The 12,242-nt window shown below is 44.8% G+C and overlaps 1 protein-coding gene across 1 annotated transcript; it reads left to right on the top strand.

Annotated features, from left to right (window-relative positions):
* Positions 1–493: 493 nt before the first annotated feature.
* otulina (OTU deubiquitinase with linear linkage specificity a) lies at positions 494–9,521 on the top strand. Its single transcript, XM_078539690.1, has 3 exons — positions 494–651; positions 6,515–6,636; positions 8,954–9,521. The coding sequence occupies exons 1-3, from the start codon at positions 544–546 to the stop codon at positions 9,378–9,380; spliced, it is 657 nt and encodes a 218-aa protein (XP_078395816.1). The 5' UTR covers positions 494–543; the 3' UTR covers positions 9,381–9,521.
* The last annotated feature ends 2,721 nt before the right edge of the window (positions 9,522–12,242 follow it).

Raw genomic sequence — 12,242 nt, 5'->3', positions numbered from 1 at the left:
TTCAAATCCACACGCCTTCAACAGGATCCGCTTGATGAAGAAGGCCCAATCCATGGGTGCTCCTCCTTCGCTGTCCTTCACTGTGACTCGGATGGTATTAGGTACCCCATGGTATGGGGCTCGACTGTTTATAGCCATTGCTTCACGACCTTGTCCTGGGAGAACCATTCCTGACTGGTAACGTTGGGACCAGTGAGACTGTCGCTTTCACTATTATATTTTAAAAGGATCATCTTTCCCTGTCACTCTTTCTTGTCCATCAAAAAAAGGGCAGCCTTTAACCGGAATTTGAAATGCCACCTAATGGCAAGTAGCATGGGTACATGTTGCAGGGTTCAACAAGAACTCAGCGACCTGAAACCAACAAGGGATGTAATCCCCGGCACGCTCTACAGCCGCGTCACGCGCTTGCAAATACGGCGCGTGCGCAGCCAGCGTGCACGTCACGTGCCTTATGAGACCCCGAGGGATTCCGGTGACGTCACTGGGCGTTTGTTCAGGGTCGGTGCGGGCTACTGCGCATGCTCGTAACGCGCGGGCGCAATGTGGCGGCTGAACGCAGGGCAGAGTGATGATGTGTTCGATGAGGAGGCGGATGAACTGCGGCTGCCGAGGAATGAGTGGAATATCAGCATGGGGCAGCGGCTCAAGGTACCCAGGGTAGGGTCGAGGGACCTGAGCTGTCAGTCAGCGGCCACTGGAAGTGGATCCTGTCTCTGTAAAGAAGGCCGGTCTCTGCCTGGGCCGCCCTTGTCAGTTTGTGCACGCGCCCGATGCTACAGACTCGCGCGTGCATTAACCCCGCCCTCTTTGGTTGCGGAGCAGCCGGACCTGCTGTAAAGTCGAGTTACAGAATTCAGATGTTGTTTAAACTATTGGAAATACTTATTGGATCGAGCAACAGTATCTGTGGAGACACAGCGTTATTAATCTTCCAGTCTCAGAATTACGACTGAAGATGCTCCCCGGGACCCCGTGGAAGTCCTGATGTGTGGTCCTACGTGGGAATTGCCTGGGAAGTTTAAACTTCCGATGAGCAATTCCCCGGGATCTTGCACGAATATCTCTGAATCTGAATTAGAGACAGAAACCTGGGACAGTGCCGCAATACTTACCTGGATAGTTACTCCGGAAAATGTTAGACAGATTAAAATCTGGTTTGACACCTGGCTGACTCTAAACCAATTTTCCGAAATCACACCCCCACCCCTTGCTCATCCTAATCCCAACCAACCGCCAAACTATCCTCCCTCCTCCAATTATCCTCCTCACCTGACCTGACCTGACCACGCTTCTTATCACCTGACTACCACTAGACCCTAATCCCCTGACCCAACTACCCTCCAACCTGACTTCTCTGAAGAAGAGTCATTCGGACTTGAAATGTTAACTCTGTCTTTTCTCTTCACAGATGCTGTCATGCCTGCTGAGGTTTTCCTCATTTTTGTTTTTGTTTCTGTTTCAGATTTCCAGCATCTGCAGTATTTTGCCTTTCCCTTCCTGACACCTGACTACCTACTCACGCACCTACTCATTCATTCACCTTTAAATTTGCCATATGGCAGCTAGTGCTGTTAAAAAAAAAAACAGGCATTTCTATCTCCCTGACTCTACACCACTCTGATGGTGTGCCCTTAAGGGATGCTGCGTGTTCCTGTGAAAGTCAGGGTCGGAAGGTCCCCAGAAGAAATGTGCAGCAGTGTCAAGTCGGGAATTTGAGCGCAGCAAACCAGCTATTATTGCTGCTGCTCGGAAGATCTTTTTTATTCATTCATGGGGTGTGGGCATTGCTGGCTAGGCCAGCATTTATTGCCCTTAAGACAGGTGGTGAGCTTCCTTCTTCAAACGCTGCAGTTCCTGTGGTGTAGGTATACCCACAGTGCTCTTAGGGAGGGAGTTCCAGGATTTTGACCCAGTGCCAGTAAAGGAACGGTGATATATTTCCAAGTCAAAGGATGGTGAGTGGCTTGGAGGGGAACTTCCAGATGTTGGTGTTCCTATGTGTCTGCTGCGCATGTCTTTCTAGATGGTAGTGGGTTTGGAAGGTGCTGTCTAAGGAGCCTTGGTGAGTTCCTGCAGTGCACCTTGTAGATGGTACACACTGCTGCTACAGTGCATGAGTAGTGGAGGGATTGAATGTTTGTGGATGGGGGTGCCAATCAAGCAGGCTGCTTTGTCCTGGATGGTGTTGAGCTTCTTGTGTTGTTGGAGCTGCACTCATCCAGGCAAATAGAGAGTATCACACTCTTGACTTGGGCCTTGTAGATGGTGGGCAGACTTTGAAGTCAAGAGGTGAGTTACTCACTGCAGGATTCCTAGCCTCTGACCTGTTCTTGTAGCCACAGTATTTATATGGCTAGTCCAGTTCAATTTCTGGTCAGTGGTAACCCCCAGGATGTTGATGGGATCCAACCTAATGTTTCAAATTAACAACTGGCCGTGAGAACTGAAAAAAGTTAAAAGATGTTTTAAGCATGTAGAGAGGCAGCATAAAGGAGTGTGGCTGAGTGGGGGCAGAAGAACATGGAGAAGATCTTTCCAGACACTGCTTTCGTTTCTTCACCTGTTCTATTACCATCTCTTGCCTTACACCGCCATCTTCTAATTATTGCTGCCTTCCACCCTTTCTCAGACCTTCCCTTTTGTTTTCTTCCCTCCCCCACCCATTTGTGGTATCTTTAAAACTTGTTCCACCTCTAACTTTTTCCAATGCTAACAGAAGTCCATTGACTTGAACTTTCTTTCTGCCGGATCTACAGAATTTTTCCAGCTTTTCCTGAATTTATTTCAGATTTTCACAATCCAGTGTTTTGTTTTTGTTTCAGTTCTTTACTCTATCTCTCCCACTATGCATTTGTATTGATGTATGATCACAGTGCAGTATACCTGGCACTGACAGCAAGCCATCTCTCTCCTACGTGGTGCCTGAAGGTGGTTTTACCTGAAATGGGAAAAAGTATAGGGGTCATTTCCCTTCAAAACACTCACCTGTCTCTGGGGGAGATATTAAACTATCAGCCTTAGCTTAGTAGTAGCACTGTTGCCTCTTGAGTTAAAAAAACTGTCAGTTCAAATCTCAATTCTGGATTGGATCACGTATTCCAATCTGATATTTCAGTGCAGTAATGATGGAATGCTGACTCTTGGAGGTGCTGTCCAATTGAATTAGTCTCTGGTCTCATCTGCCCTTTAAGATGGACTTAAAATATCCCTTTGGCACTATTTGAACAAGCGCATGGAAGTTCTGGCTAATATTTATCCTCCAGTCAACACCTCCAAATGCAGTTTGTCATTCAACTTATTGGGTGCCCTTGGGGTGTGCACGATGTAGTATAAGATGAAGTTTTTCCCCTAGTATTGTATCCGAACATTCCAGACTTGTGTTATTCTGTAAATTTGTTCCTTTTTTCCATGTTACTCATGAACATCCCCTTTCTCCTCCCAACTTCACTTCCTTCTGTCCCTGCCCCACAGAAAAACTTCTCCAAGTTACTTATAAGTGCTTTTTCAATTTCCCTACTGTCTAGCCCTTGGCCTTTCATTACCATGACAGTCCTAGTTACTGGTCTGCTCAACCACAATACCATCTCTACTGTTTGACCTTGTCCCCACTAAAACCATTACTTCCTCATTCCCTGGTTATTCTCTCCGGTACAGCCCTCGTCTTGGCTCCTTTCGGTTCATGGACTTGAACATTTATGGAGGACACTGGCTTAGACATTCATCGCCAGGATCATCCCGAAAAACAAAGTTGATACCCTGCCCCGACCCTGCTTCTTTACTTCACTGCAAACCATCATCCTCAACCTGCCTCCTCGACCCTCACTTTCAAGTGCAAAGTGCTCATGCCCTTCTTAGTCACTGAGATCAAGACCATCCGTTCAGCTGCATTTGCTGCTTTCCTTCCCGTAACCCACCAAGCCAAACCTCCTCTAAGGTCTTCCAGGCCCTAGCTCTGAACTGGTATCATTCTCTCATTTCTCTCCGGACTCCCCTCATGTGATCCACCTGCTGCTCCTGGATTTCATTCCCATCAAACTGCTAGCTACTCAACTTCCCTTTCTAGCCTCTATGTTAGCTAATGTTGTTAACTGTTCCCTCTCCTCACAACTGTTTCCTCTCCTGTACTGCCTCTCCCCTTCAAATCTGCTGTCGTCAATCCCTCTCAAAAACCCCACTCGACCTCTCTGTCCTTGCAAACTACTGCCTGATCTCGATCCTCCCTTTCAGCTCCAAAGTCCTTGAATGTCATTCCTGAACCCATGCCCATCTTTCCTACAGCCCCATGTTTGTAACCGTGCAATCAGGTTTCTGTCTGTCCCTCAGCACTAGAGTGGTCTTCATCAAAGTCGCAAGTGACATGCTATGTGATTGTGACCATGGTAAACTCTTCCTCTTCATCATTCTTGACCTGTTTGCAGCCTTCAATATGGTTGACCACACCATCTTCCTCCAATACCTTGCCTCTGTTGTTCAGCTGGGTGGGATTGCTCTCACCTTGTTCCATTCTTATGTCTAGTCATAGCCAGAGAATTAGTGGCTTCTGTTCCCACTCACACACCGTTACCTCTGAAGTTCCATTATTAGTTCCTTCACATATCTTACCTACATGCTGCATCTTGGCAACATCATCTGATAATTCTTCATATTCCACATATAATTTGATGACACCCAGCTTCATGTCACCAAGGTTGTGAATGGCCTGGTTTTGCCTCTGGCAGGGACCAGGGATAGGGATGGAGTTGGTGGCTAGAATTTGTGATGACACCAAAGACAATGGCTTCAGTCATACCAACATTTAGGTCATAGAATAGTTGCACCATAGGAGACCATTCAGCTCATCGTGTTCATGCGGACTCTGCAAGAGCAACTGCCACACCCCAGCCTTTTCCTCGTGGCCCTGCATGTTTTTCCATTTCAGAAATTGATCCAATTCCCTTTTGAAAGCCACAATTGAATCTGCCTCCACCACTCTCAACCTTTCCACTGTCTCTCTACCTTGATGCTGAATGAGCATAAATTTCCTTCCATTATGTATATTGATTGGAGAAGTTGGGACTGTTCTTGGAAAAGAGGAGATTTTATAGAGGTATTCAAAATCATGAAGGGTCTGGGCAGAGTAGATAAGGAGAAACTGTTCCCATTGGTGGTTGGATCACCAACCAGAGGACACAGATTTAAGGTAATTGACAAAAGAAGCAATTGTGATCAGAGGAAAACTTTTTTTTTTACATGGTGAGTGGTTGGGATCTGGAATGCACTGCCTGAGAGTGGTGGAGGCAGATTCAATCATGGCTTTCAAAAGGGAATTGGATCAATTTCTGAGAAGGAAAAATGTGCAGGGCTATGAGGAAAAGGCTGGGGAGTGGCACTAGATGAGTTGCTCTTGCAGAGTCAGCATGGACAGGATGGGCTGTATGGCCTCCTATGTTGTAAGCATTCTATGATGGTATGACCAAAACATTGTCTTTTGTCCCACCACAAACTCTAGCCACCAACCCCATCCCTGTACCTGGTTGCTGTCTGAGGCAAAGCCAGACCATTCGCAACCTGAGTGTTTTATTTGATCCTGAGGTGAGTTTCTGGTCACATCCACCTCCAAATGTTGTCTGTCTCTGCTTCTGTCTAAACTCATCTGATGAAATCATTATCCGTGCCTTTGTTACCTCTAGACCTGACTACTCCAATGTTCTCTTGGTTTGGCCACCATCTTCCACTCCATTAGCTTGAACTCATTCAGAACTTTGCCTGTGTCCTAACTGATGCTTAGCCCTGTTTGTCCATCGACCCTACACTTGCTGACTACTTTGGCTCCTAGTGCAGCAACACCTCAACTTTAAAATTCTGATGCTTGTTTTCAAATCCTTCTATGCCCTCTCCACTCTAGTTTTATAATATCCTCCAGCCATACAACCTTCAGACCTCTGCACTATTCCCATTCTGCCCTGTTGTGCATCTTCATTTTAACTGCTTCACTTTTGGTGACCATGCCTTCGGATGCCTGGGCCCTGAGCTCTGGAATTCCTGCCTTAAACCCCTCTACCTCAGGTTTTAAGGAACGTCTTAAAAACAACCTCTGAGAAAGCTTTTGCTCACTTGTCTTAATGTCTCCATATGCGATTTGTTGTCAAATTATGTTTGCTAACTCTCCTGTGAAGTGCCTTGGAACATTTTGCAAGTTTAAAGGCACTACATAAAACAAATTGTTATTGATAAGGCCATTCAGCCCCTTGAAAACAAGTCAAATTCTCAGACTTCTTGGTGGGATTTAAATTTTCATCCTCTGGATTATTTGTCCAGTCCTCTGGATAACTGGATTATTAGTCAGGTAGCATAGCTACTACATTTCTGTACCTTGCTATGAGCTGGAATAAAGTTCATAGTTTTTATTAGTGTGTCAGATATAGCCTTTGTGGGTTCATGATGCAGTGAAGATGGCTTGTCATTTTTAAAGTGTGATCAGCCAACTACTGGTCACTGATTAATTCACTGGTTTCCGATTGTTTATTTCTAGGAAGGCTATAGGGATGGGGTAAATGCTGGCCGAGAATCCACTTTACAGCGTGGCTTCAATGAAGGTTACCAAGAGGGTGTGAAGAAGATGTTGGTTCCTGGACAGATGAAAGGGCTTCTGAGGTGAGAATACAGCAGGGAAAACTGCATTACTCTGCTCATAAGTACCTGTGACCTAATTAATCACATGGTGCATGTCATGTACTTTTTTAAAAGCGCACGCACATGGAATTTATATCATAAACAGTCTAGCCGAACTGGTCTGTGCTCCACATGAGCCTCCTCCATCAAACACTATCAGCGTATCCTTCTATTTCTCCTCCTTGTACTTATCTAGCTTCCACTTAAATGCATCTACGTATTCATTCAACCACTACATGAGGTAATGCATTCCACATCCTTATCACTGGTTTCATTAGTGACTACAGTATCTTGTATTTATGATCCCTGATTTTGAATTCCACCACAAATAGAAATATCTTCCTCAGGTCTACCCTATTGATTCCCTTCATAATTTTAAAGACCTCTACTGCTTTCTCTCTTCTAAAAAGAACACCAGCCTGTTCTGTCTTTCCTGATAGTTGTATCCTCGCAGTTTCAGCATCCTTATCAAAACATTTTGCACTTTACCTAAAGCTTCAGTATTCCGTGTCCCATGCCTTCACAATTAATATTACAAAAACGTGATCGCCTCACTAACAATGCCCACATCCGTGAATGTATAACAAAAAGCTCTACATCCAAGAATATCCTAATACTGGGTTAGATACAGAGAGTGATCTGAAAAAGAAACATGGAAATCTGTGCTTTGAGAAACTCCAGTTAATGGGAGTGGGAAAAAGGAAAATAGGCAGGGTGAGCCATTAACTATGTTATAGATACAGTGTGTCTCTTTCAATTACGATGAGCATACCTTTGGGAGCTTGTATGGTTATTCACTAATTGCATCCATTCCACCCTGATTTAACCTGTCAATGGTGCAATTCTATCTCTGATTACAATCTAAATTAAGTTTATCGTGTTAGTTGACTCAACATCCCAAACCAAGCTGGAGAAATGAGATAAAACACGCAATTCTGCAAATATACAACTCTCCCATTGCCATATGAAAAGAAAAAAAGGCTGGTTAAGGTTTTAGTTTAGATTCCTGGTCTGAATTCTGAAATGTCAATGCCCAAAACACTAACCTGTTGTTTCTCTCTTTGGATATTGACAGACTTGCCATTCTTTATTTGTATTTTTAATTACCAGTGTCTGAAGAATCACTTTATAAAATGGTATTTCTCACTCTCTGTTACTAGTAGAAAATGGAGAAATTTCTAGTCTTGTATTGAAAATATAGAAACACTAATGTAATTAAATAGGCCTCCAATGTAAGACTTGGTGAAATGGACTTTTGATTAGAATTTGCCATCTAAACAATAATCTATCTTTTTTTTCCAGTTGCATTTTTCACAACTTTGCTTTTATTGTAGATTTTCAGCATTTAAGTTATCTTTTTAACCATTTAATTAGCAAATGATTGTTCCCACGAACCTTGGGAAACAATTTAAAGTTGTCCAAAGTACTGAGCAGCATAGAATGAAGTGGGTGGGGTGGGGTTGCGGGCAATGGAGTAGAGGAAGAGAGCGAATGGATAGGTCAGATATAATTTTATTTCACACAGGATGATGGATATTTCAAATAATCTGTTTAGGTATCAACTAAGGCTGATGACATCAGTAATTTTAAGAGGGAGTTGGACGAGCATTTGATGAAAATCAATTGGAGGGCATAGAGAGTGGTCTCTTCCACCACTCCACTGCCTGCAACCCCACCTTCCCCCACCCACTTCATTCTATGCTGCTTAGTACTTTGGACAATTGTAAATTGTTTCCCAAGGTTTGTGGGAACAATCATTTGCTTATTAAATGGTTAAAAAGGTAACTTGAATGCACAATAAAAGCAAAATATTGAAAAATGCAACTGGGGAAAAAAAAGATGAATTACTTGTTTAGATGGCAAATTCTGATAGATAAAGGCTAATGTTTCAGTGTAACCTTTCACGTGGTGATTATCTGACTTGTGCCGTTTTGAGGTAATAGATCTTCCAGCCATTGCTTACAATGCGTCAGAATAGAGTAGAGCAATAATACTAGCTAGCTGGAGCTTGCAACTGAAATGTTACCAGGAGCAATTTACATTAGTAATTTCATATTAAATATTGAATTTAAAAGTCTGCCCAAAAATCACAACAGGAAATTAAGCTTGTGGACTGGAAATGCAGACCTACACCATATTTTAATTATGAATACATTATTCTATAAATTATTTATAGTTCTTCATTAGCTCGTGAAGCTGGTCTTGTTTTGCTTTGCATTACTTATATTTTTACAGAAAGTTAGATGATGTAAGTATGAAATACCCTAAGCAAAACTTCGTACATTTTCTATATCTGCAGTGCCTTGCTATCGTGGTGTCACCTGAATGGGAGTGATCCTAATCTACTGGCCAAAGTAAACCAACTCCTTGGTGTTGCTGCCCAGCAAGAGGAGCTTATTTTTAGAAATCTGAGTGCACCTCCACAAGAAACCACTGTGAGTGATGTAACGGAGTGCATTGAGGGCATGGGCATGGACACTGCGCCAGAGAAGCAACCAGAGGCAGGTGGCTACAGTGGTGCTGAAAGTGAGAACTGCAACTCTGGCAGTGAGATTGGAAATCATGCCTCTGGAATCAATACTACCACTTTGTCACATCAGATTTGCTGTAGGACTGCACCAGGAATTGATGAAGCAGAAATGATTAGGCAGCTCTGTCGAGACTGTGCCCTCTTGTTGAAAGACTGTGAGCTACCATCAGATATAGCACTTCATTTCCAGCTGTAACCTTAACATTTTTTAGAAAAGGGCGTGTGCCCAATGTTTTCCAACATCTTTTGGGAGATTTTAATGTGGTTAATTGAATATTCACTACCTCTAGAGGCAATTTAAAAAATAAACTTAAACTGTAAGGATGATTGTACCTAATATCTGGTTATATATGTGTCTAGGATAAGAAGCGGCCATTACGCCCGTACATATTGTTCTACTTTTTCTGATCCCCTCCCCGTGTGTTAGACTCCTGTCCGCTCTTCCCATCATTTCATCCATACTTTAGGAAAGGGGAAAGATGAGACTTGTAGCCAATTCAGGAGTCTTCTGTCAAAACTTGCTCTGTGATCCTTCACACGTGATCATATAATCTCAGGAGGCCCCAAACCTGTTAGTTTATCTTCTAGAATATTTAGTCTTGCATTACAAATGATGTGATCACCTCGTTTTCCAAATTTCCAAGTGCTGCCTTCTTGAAGGACTTTATGGAATCTGTCTTCAAGTTGATCCCTTGTGAGAAAAGTAAAGCTTCCTGACATCCAGCCTCATTGACATTCTACTTCTCTAATTTAACCCTTCCAACAAATAGGATGCCAGAACATAATTTTATCTTCATAACTCAGTGAATTCAGGCTGGGGATCATACTTGTTGCCCTTCCCTGCATCTTCACTGGAGCTGTATTGTCCTCATGGTAGCAGGGGGGTGGAATTAACATTTTATTTTGGCTGTAGCCCCTGATAGCACTTGAACTTTTGGTCAATTTTTTGGAAATCCAAGTTGATGTCTGCTGGCTCTCAATGCACTTCCAAAACTGGGCCAGGTTTGCTAAACCAGGCCTTTTTTTTGAAGCTTTTGGGTATCCACTATACATGAATAGAAACTTATTTTGCTTTCTATTAACTTACAGCCCGGAAAGGTTAGACTGATTGATTGCAGTTCACACCAATTGATTTTAGTCCCTGTTTAAAAAGAAAACATTGCCAGCAATGACTTCCTCCAATTATCTGGCCCCATCCCAATTCTTGGCAACTTCTTAAAAGTATTCATCAGAGAGTCTCTCACAATCTCTGCTATTTGCCTTGTTACTGTAGGGTAAGTTATGGTGCTGCTATCAACAAGAGGGGATTCCACTCCTTGAACGTGCAGATAGTGTGTGATCACAAGCTGCAGATTCTGCAAGTCTGTGCAAGGTACCCAGGCAGCTCCCACGACGCCTACATCCCCAGAAGCTCCCAGGCTCTTCAGTGCTCCAGCACAGCTGGATGGATGGCTGCTGGGTGACAAGGGCTACCCCCTCAGAAGGTGGCTCATGATACCTCCCGCCATCCAAGAACAGGCTGAGCAGCGGTACAGTAGGAGCCACGCTTCCACAAGGGCTGTGGTGGAGAGAACCATCGGTCTTCTCAAGATGCGCTTCCGATGCCTGGACCATTCAAGGGGTGCACTCTAGTAACCCCCAGATCGTGTGTCACTGATAGTTGTTGCATGCTGCGCTCTCCACAATCTTGCACTGGAAAGGGGCGATGCTGTGGACGAAGGAGATGTAGATGCAGTTGCTGCAGCTGCACACGATAAGTCCAGCAGTGAGGATGAAGATGAGCATGCACAGGGAAATGCTGAGGGGGTAGATGCTGATCCAGGCATACTCCAGGGAGGCAGGGACACCAGAGAGGCTTTAATCCAATGAACCTTCAGCTAGAACATCACAGATGGACCTCCAACAAAAGCTTGTGCTGCAGGCTCCGTACTCTACCTGAGTGCTAAATCTACCGAGTTAGGAACATTAACTAAGGGCCTTGTCAATAAAGCTCATTGTGACACAACTCACTCATAACATCATGGGTTACCATCCACCTGCAGAGGAAAAGAGGCACCCTCAGCCACGGTCACATGTTTAAATTTAATGATATGACAAAATGAACTTAAGGAAACAAAATGACAAATGTGTTAAATACCACACCAACTAATCATGACCTCATTGCGGGGCAACACAAAAGCACCAGTAAGAAACCCGTGGTGTGCCTAAGGTGCCTTAAACTTATGTTTTCGGATGCTACGTGCAGGTGGTGTCCTGGCGCTGGCACTGGCATCTGAAACAGCTTGCTCACTCTGCTGTCCTGTTGGCCTCAATGGCCTTGGCGGCTGTCCTCTGGCCCGTGGAGCGTGTGCTGGCCCTGCCTGGGAGGGAGTGGGCCAGTTCCACGGCTGGCATCTCCCCAGTCACCACAGCCTCATTGGATGCAACGGTCAGGGGCAGAGGAGCTGCTGCCCTGAGAGGAGTCCGCAGAGACAGCAGGCAGCTGCTGCACTGACGTGAGGTCGCTTTGGATCTCCCTGCTCACCACAGATGGATGGGTACTGAGCTGGGAAACTTGGTGCCCAGATCATCTCCCACACTGGCACTGACCAGCTGAGGTCAATGCCAATGTGAGGGCTTGCTGGTCTGAGCGCATTCCCAGCAAGTCCTGATTGGTCTCCTGGAGGAGCCTCTTCACGAGAATCTCCACTCTCTCCATGAAGGAAGCATAGCGCTGGGCCATGAGGCTCATTGCGTTGGTCTGTGTGGACTCTTCCACCACGGAGACCAAACCAAGTGTAACCAAATCATGTATCTCCACCAAATCCTCCTGCACACCCTGCTGGACTTCCAGCGTTTGCTGCCTCATGGACGACTCCAGAGGCACATCATCAGCCACTGACTGAGCATATGCCTAGTCCCCTGCAGTCCTCCGACTGCTGGCGCCATGGGCAGTCTGGTTCCCCCAGCGACTGTGAAGTGCCCTCACCGCTGTGCCCCAGGACACCAGCCGATGATCTAATTCCCACTGAGATGCTAGTATCTGCACTGGTGCCTGCCTGGCAGAAATGGTGTGACA

Source organism: Cetorhinus maximus, chromosome 4 (assembly GCF_964194155.1).
Source record: "Cetorhinus maximus chromosome 4, sCetMax3.hap1.1, whole genome shotgun sequence".
In the NCBI taxonomy this organism is placed as follows: domain Eukaryota; kingdom Metazoa; phylum Chordata; class Chondrichthyes; order Lamniformes; family Cetorhinidae; genus Cetorhinus; species Cetorhinus maximus.
This window is presented reverse-complemented; position numbering and strand designations above follow the sequence as displayed.

Coding starts and splice junctions, on each gene's coding strand:
- otulina (XM_078539690.1), top strand. CDS start 544: ATGTGGCGGCTGAACGCAGGGCAGAGTGATGATGTGTTCGATGAGGAG. Junction 652..6,514: donor GCATGGGGCAGCGGCTCAAG/GTACCCAGGGTA, acceptor GTTTATTTCTAG/GAAGGCTATAGGGATGGGGT. Junction 6,637..8,953: donor CAGATGAAAGGGCTTCTGAG/GTGAGAATACAG, acceptor CTATATCTGCAG/TGCCTTGCTATCGTGGTGTC.